Consider the following 7,982-nt stretch of genomic DNA (forward strand, 5'->3'; position numbering starts at 1 on the left):
TTGTCCATAGTTATTAATCAACTAATTTATATTTTCATTTCATTATTATGTATATTTCCAAATTTTTTAGTCTATTATTTATTTATTTTTATTTTTAATTCTCACTGAATGATGGTTGTTGTCTTTTTGTTTTTATAGCCCTGATGAAACCTGAAAATCAGGTCGAAACGTCTTGCACAAATAAATAATTCGTATGTTTATTTGTGTTTTTTCTGCTGACCGCACCCCCTGACCATCTTCTCCTCTCATTTTTTTATTACTTGATCGGGATGTAGGCCCTACATGGTTATCATAACAATTAAGTTGCCTCTATACATTCACCAAACAATGGCAAATCCTAAGATGCGCAAGCGTGTGGATGGGTTATTTGTATTGTTTTTTAAAAAGCTATATCTTGGGAACTATTAAACATAAACAACTCTATTAGAGCTCATATTTTAGCAAATTTACTCTACTTTAAATGACATTCTCTTAGATTTTCTAATGTTGTTCGTAGTTATAAATATATAGAATTCCGAATGAATTTTTTTTTAACGTACTGAAACAGCCGCCATAGTTTATTATCTCGCTACCTATACTTATCAAGACTTATCAAATTTGACTAGTAATAATACATAGTTTTTATTAAAGTAATAAAAATTGAGGTGAAATAACTGGCATTTTTCTTCCCGGCTCTTATACGACCTTGAAGAGCGAAACGTTAGTTAGCAATAACTACTTTCTTTTACACTATATTGATTCCTTTACTGACCGTCACCAGGACTATCTTCCTACCATTAATGTTTTGTTTTTTTAATTTTTCTATATTTTCGTGCAAAAAATACTTTAGTTTCAGCAAATACGCTTCTGAAATCACCGATATATCAAAAGGTGTAGAATTAATAGTCTTGGTTAAGTAGAAAGGTAAGACCAAGGGGTCTTTGTCATCCTAGAGATAAATCTTAATAATCTAAACCAGGCTTAAATCTGTTATTCGGGTTTAAACCCGATTGTTTGGTTTTGAGACATTTGTCTACATACCCATAAACTATTTTGAGAGACTTGGTTATTTGGACTCAGGGAACCTCAAACGCGATTTTAGTTGAATACTGGAATTCAAAATTTTCTCGATCATGATACTTTCCCTTAATGTATATTCAATATATGGGTAAGCGAAAACAAAAATAAATATCTGATGCTTCCACTCACCTGAATTTCCTCCCCGTTTTGGACGCCAAGTACAATATAAAAAAATAGTTTGATCTACCTTCGCTAATAAAGCATCAGTTAAGTTTTTTTTTATGTTGAAGTTTAGCTCAGATGATAATTTAATTTCATTCGAATGAGTATTCGTAGTGTTCCGGAAGATGTATTATGTAGTTAGTTATGCAATTAGTTATACATTGTTTGAGTTATTCAAAAGCTAAATGTAGGTTACAAGCACAATACGCTGTATCTTTCCTATTATTATTATTTATCTTAAATAATTAAATAATTAAAATAGCTATTATTATTATATTATCTTTGCTATTATCAGACATAAATAGCTCTTTTAGGGCTAATATTTCAGCAAATTTACTCTTCTTTAAATGACCTTCTCTTAGGTATTCTTGTGTTGTTCCTACTTTTTAAGATATAGAGCTCCGAATGAAAAATTAGTTTTATTTAATCGCTTTGAAACAGCCGCCATTTTTTAACTCCCCTACCTATACTTGGCAGACTCATCAATTTTGACTATTAATTATACATAGTTTTCATTAAAGTAATAAAAAATTAGGGTGAGATAACTGCCTTTTTTCTCCTCTTGGGCTCTTAATTTATTTGTCTAATTGGGTAATTTAATAATCTAATTGGGGTACTAAATGGAAAGGTTTTATTCTCATTGAAACAGCGTGACAGAGCTTAAACGACGAATTTAAATAAGTATGTCTTTTTTAAAGGTATATTTAAAGTATTAAAGTATATTTAAAAATATATCTCCTTTAAACGACATATTAAAATATGTATATATATATACATCTTTCTTTAAAGGACTTTTAATTTTTTTATTTCAAATTGTTAACCATTTTGCATCGTCAACAGTAATAAATGGATCAATAACGATCATGAAAGAATTTGATAATTAAGTAAAGATAAAAAGAAAGAAGAAATAAACACAACTATTCGCCCTGAATAATTTAGAGTTGTTTTGAAACTTATAGGGCTAATTTTAGCACAAAGTAGGATGGATGGTGAAAGTTTTGAATAGAATTTAGTTCAATATACTAGTAAATACAGGTGAACTACATAGAATTTTCTATAAAACGAAAATTTTGAATTAATGATGAGAAAATTGTTGACCGTAGAAAATATATATGTGGGAAGATGGTTGGGGATGCGGTCAACGAATAACACAAATAAGATGACATCCAATAAATAAAAGGATACATAGAATGATTAGAAAATAAGTAAATAACTAATATCATGGATAGATAAATAGTGTTGACAGACTTGAGTAGATTAAATATTATGAACAGGTAAAGACTGTATGAGAAAAGTAATATTAAAATTAAGTAAGAGGCAAGAACAAATAATATAATACATATGTATGTAAAAACGCTAATTTTTCTTTCGGAGCTCTATATCTTAAAAACTACCAACCACACTAGAAAATCTAAGAAAACATTATTTAAAGAAGAGTAAATTTGCTGAAATATTAGCCCTAATAGAGCTATTTATGTCCATTAGTTCTCGAGATATAGCTTTTTAAAAAGCAAAATTTCTTAAAGATCTCTTGAAAGATTAGTAGTTACTTAATTTATTTTGAGAAATCTATATCTCAGGAACTATGTGACATACAGATGTCTATTAGCAATCAAATTAAAGCTAGTTTAATGGACTATACAGAAGTCGACCTTTATCTTCGTAGGAATAGTAGTTTTCATGATATTTGCTAAAGTAAATTGATTTATAGTTGTTTGGATAATAAATTTGATCTATGAAAAACTTTATTTCAGAAACCATTGGACGTACTGATGTCTTCTAGCGCTCAAATTAAAGCTAGTTAAATTTACTACAAAATATTTAATTATGTTTGTTATAATCTTTGTTGGAGTAGTAGTTTTTATGATATTTGACAAAATAAACTCACAAAATATTAATTTCTAGTTGTTCGTATACTATGTTGGATTTTTAAAAAAATATATCTCTCGATCCATAAGACGCACATCTGTCTAGCAACACTCAAAATAAAGGAAATTTAACTTACTATAAATTAGTTTATGACACTTATCTTCGTAGAGGTAATAGTTTTTATGATATTCACATTTTTCTTTTTTGGTCTTTCTGAAAGAAGTAGTACACAAAGAGACTATAGACAGACAAGTTCCATCTAAATCATTAGACATTTTGGTGCATGTCAATATATAGGAAACCGGTTTTTGTACTACAGGCGTGGTATTTACTTTACGAAACCAAAAGAAGAGCAACGGAATCGTCACATCCATTTGCGGGTTATTTTTTAACTCAAGGCGATCTGATACTTAAGTCATACATATTTGTCGAATTCGCACATTCTTTTCCAAACCACCACTTGTGGCGATTGGAAAATAAAGAAAAAACTAATTAAGTTAATTAATGTTTAATTACATTAAGCTTGTTTTAATTTTATAACATAGAAAGATGATAACTATTGTTTTCTTAAACCGTTGATTTTGATGTTTAACTAATTAAAATTGTGTTTTTCATCGAGAATTGTCAAAAGTTGTAAATCAAGTGAAGTTTCTAAAACTTTGAAGAATTTTCTGAATGCTTCCTTGTTCCTATGAGTGCTTAGACACCTGTTAATGAATTGCACAGGACAACGAAACAGGCCAAAGGCAATAGTCAGCTTCCTAAGCCAGTTAGTTACGAATCCTTGTACAATTAAAAGGGATCTTTTATGACGTCCAATGACGTACAAGTTGACTAATTCATATCAAGGTCAGTTATAGGAAACTATAGCTGTCTGTCTATTTATAGTTAAACGTAATATTTTACATAATTATCACAAACATTATACAAATATTTTAGAAAACAAAAAACGTGAAATTAGGCGTAATGAAGAATTTATCTCATTACGGGAGATAACTATGATAAGAGATTTGTACCAACACGATTCAAAACTGTCTTCGAACTGACAATCGCCTGCGGGGTACAGTTTGGAACAGAAATAATCCACTGCGCATGCGCCTGCTGGTGATGAATTTCACTGATGTTGGAACAAACTTAATTTCGTTGTATTTTCAACTTGCAGATAGCAGCACTGTCGATTGCATATTAAATAGGAGTCGCTTGTTATCTTACTGTTCTCATTTACTAAGTGATCGTGTGCTTTTCTTGTCGGTCTGTTGAGTTTTGTGTGTTGGTTATCGTGGTTATTTACATCTGAATATAGTTTTTGATCTATATTTTTATATTATTGTGATACAATGAGTTACCCTGGATATCCATCTTACCCCCAGGTATTTACAAAAGATGTTCGGCAAAACTTTATTTTTTTTACTTTATTAATACAATTTCATCACTAATGTTGATTTTATTTACCTGCTGATATGGAAATAAATATGAAGTCTATCTCTCCCTTTATATTTTTTTCTAACGAAAGACTGTGTTTTAAGTTTCACAACTGGTTACTTAATGTCATTTATGTGGGTTATATTATGATAGAATATGATTGTGGATTTTTAATTTGTGAAATTAATTCCGGCGTTTGAAAAAATAATTATTTTCTCAGAGAGTTTAAATTTTATCGAAATCAAAAATATTAAAGGCTTTTTGATAATGGATTTCTACTTCCATTTTTTTTTAGTTTTTGGTTGATTCAATACTTAAATATTGAAAATGAAACTGATATTTTTACATAATTATATGCCAATCAGATGTTGCACGAGATGTAGGTTGTTAGCGATAAATTTTTTAATTGATTCAAATATACTTATTCTATTCCTCTAAATATTATTCTTCCAATAGACAATCTTTTGAGATCCTCTTTCTAAAAGTTCCAATTCTGTGTAGAGATAAGTTCCTGGAAATTAAGAAATAAAAGAAAAAAATATATATATTGGTGACCAACATTTTGCAAGGCTGAATGCAAATGTTTCAATTCTGAAACCATTTGCATTCAGCTCTGATGAAGCATTGCCAATATTGGTTACCAGTGAATAGTTTTTTTGTTTTTTTTTGCTATTTTGTTCCTTTATTGACTGCTACCCGGACTATCTTCTTACAATCTATTACATACGGTCAACTTGTAATCTTCCAATATAACGTTGTTCTAATTTAATTATATTACTAGTTTTTTGTGTTAGTATATACGTTCACTCATATTTAATTAGTTTCACATATTTCAAATAAACTGAACGAAAAAAATCTCTATTCAATCCGTTAACAAACACTAAGAATTTACTGTTAAAAAAAAATAATAAACAATCTTGATGTTTGTTCATCCACAGACTGGTTAAATAAAAAAATAGTTAATTTTAAATAAATTGGCATTTATAGTGCATTAACCCTACAGCTCAATTGTGGATTGAGCAAACATTTTTATCTCTTAAGTATGTTTTGATAATTTTAATTCTAATACATTAAAAAGTATTGCAAAAAAAAAATTATTAAACTTTAATAACATTTTAATATATTCCCACGATTGTCAAACTTTTTATATCTCATTCTCCTTTTAAGTATCCATTGGAAGTTAATCGTTCCTCTGGTGATAGTGAATTTTTATTTGTTTGATTTATAAATAATTGTTTTTGAGATATTTTTAGCAATATAGAAGTATTAGTAATATGTTTTCACAAATACAGTTGAAATATTTTATTTATGCTGGAAAAATTGTGCTTTGTCACTAAAATATTTTTACTGACTGTTGAATTTTTGCTTATTTTTTTTACTTTACTCTAACAATTTCCCTCTTTGAAAGATGGTTGATTAACCATTTCTAATACATCAAGGAAGATGGTCTGGGTGCAGTTAATGATGAACTCAAATAATACGGAACTTTTTATTAAGCGCCAATGTTTAGCCCCTCTTTGCATGGCTTCATCAGGCTATATGAAGTTAATATAACTAAAAATATTGTATATAGTTTAAGATGATAAATGAAATATAAAGTAAACTATGGTTGGACTATCAATATATAAAAATATTTGAATTATATAAAAATGAGTAGAATAAATTAAATATAATAGATATTAGACATACAGAGATATGTATGAATAAAAAAGAAATACAGTAATCAATATTAGGCATAAAATGAACATGTAGAGTAATAGCAAATAGAATAATAGATAAAAGAAAAATGATATGACATATAGTTGAAAGTAAAAGAGATAAATTGAGGCAAAATGGGGCAAAACATTGATGCTTAATAAATAGTTTTGTACTATTTGAGTTCCTTTTTAACCGCACCTGAACCACCTTCTTTGATTAATGTCCCTTATAAATAAGTAAGTATGTCATTATTATTAGCTTAGATTGCAATACTTATAGTGTAAATAGTTAATTTATAGAACTGTATTATAAGCTAATTTTTGCATGTGTTTTGTAAAGGCACCTGGACAGCATCCACTTCCCAATCAACCAAATGCACCTGTGTACCAAACAGCCCCACTGTCCTATCCAATATATCCTGGATCTGCTGCACCTCAGGGTTACGGTTTTTCCTCACCTGCACCTTTTCAACCATATCCGCAACATTCCTCTCCTTACCCAAGTGCCAACCCAGCACCAAGTGGTTATCCTCAACATTCCACTCCTTATCCGGGATCTTCCATGCCCTCTACTGGATCATCCTACCCCTCTTCTAATCCCACTGCTGGTGTTTATCCATCAATGCCTTCCCATTACCCTCCTACTAGTTCTCCTTACCCAAGTGGTAATCCGCCAACTAGTTCTCCGTACCCTCAGTCTAGTCCTTATCCTAGCGGTAATTCAAGCCCATATCCAGCCTCAACCTATCCGAGTGGCTCTGCTCCTGCTCCTTACCAACAGCAACAGACTTCCCACCATGCTTCGGCAGCTCTTGGAAGCAACTATACCAGCGGCCATGGAGGCCAGACCTCTTACCCCGGTGCGGGCAGAGCAGAGCCTGGTCCTCTCTATGCTCAGGTGCCTCCTTTAACTTCACATTCCTCTGCCAAAACAGTAAGTACATTGCAGCACTTAAAAGTCTTTATTGTTAAGCCGTATAGTTATGCTTTTATGGAGTTAATATATGCTGTATCATTAGATTATTTATTACTTCATTTTATTAATTCTTTAATTATTTTTCCATATTTTATTTCTGATAGTTGGAAGATGAACCTAGTGACGGTCTAGAAATAGCAGAAAATCTATTTATTTGTTAGTAACTGATGTTTCCCCCCACTTTGAGAACTAATGATAAAATGAGAATAAGATACGAACATTGTAAGATTTGATAAGACTATAAGAATATACATAGAAAGTTGTACAAAAGATGATTTTTGAAAAAAATTGTTATAAAAAGGGAAACAAAATAAACTAAAAAAATTATAATCTTATATAAATTGCAATTCTACTACTCATTACTTTATTATTATCTAGTGTTTATATTCAATTCATATATACTTATAATTTTTTTTAGATTACTATGTTTTCCTTTTTCATATAAATTTTTTTGTGCATAATCTTTTTTACAGCTTTCTATGTATATTCTTATAGTCTTATTGTATCTTACAATATTTTTATATTGTCCTCTTTTAGTCCTGATGAAGCCCTGCAAAGTGAGGCAAAACGTCAGTTACTAATAAACAGCTTTTCTACTATCTTTGTACCTTTCTTAACCACCACCCTAACTTCTTCCTACAATCATCTTATAAGGTCAACTAATAAATAATCTTCCAATCCTTATTTTATTTACTATTTATTACTACTAAAAGGCTTAGTATCAGTTTTTCATTTTTAATCATTCACAATTAAATAAGTATACTTTTAGTTAAATTTGTGTAATGCTTTATAATATA

At 29.8% G+C, this 7,982-nt stretch overlaps 1 protein-coding gene across 2 annotated transcripts in view; it reads left to right on the forward strand.

The window, feature by feature from the left end:
- Nucleotides 1-4,269: 4,269 nt before the first annotated feature.
- The window catches only part of LOC106681096 (annexin B9), a 17,421-nt gene continuing 13,708 nt past the window's right edge, over nt 4,270-7,982 (forward strand). Inside the window, exons 1-2 of one of the 2 annotated variants that reach the window (XM_014421250.3) lie at nt 4,270-4,460; nt 6,550-7,143. In XM_014421250.3, coding sequence (XP_014276736.1) covers nt 4,428-4,460; nt 6,550-7,143 — 627 coding nt within the window. In that variant the 5' untranslated portion in view covers nt 4,270-4,427. The remainder of the gene's footprint in view (nt 4,461-6,549; nt 7,144-7,982) is intronic. The other variant, XM_014421251.3, reaches the window with a different exon arrangement.

Source organism: Halyomorpha halys, unplaced genomic scaffold (genome assembly GCF_000696795.3).
Source record: "Halyomorpha halys isolate HHAL.00 unplaced genomic scaffold, Hhal_1.1 Scaffold308.1, whole genome shotgun sequence".
NCBI lineage: Eukaryota > Metazoa > Arthropoda > Insecta > Hemiptera > Pentatomidae > Halyomorpha > Halyomorpha halys.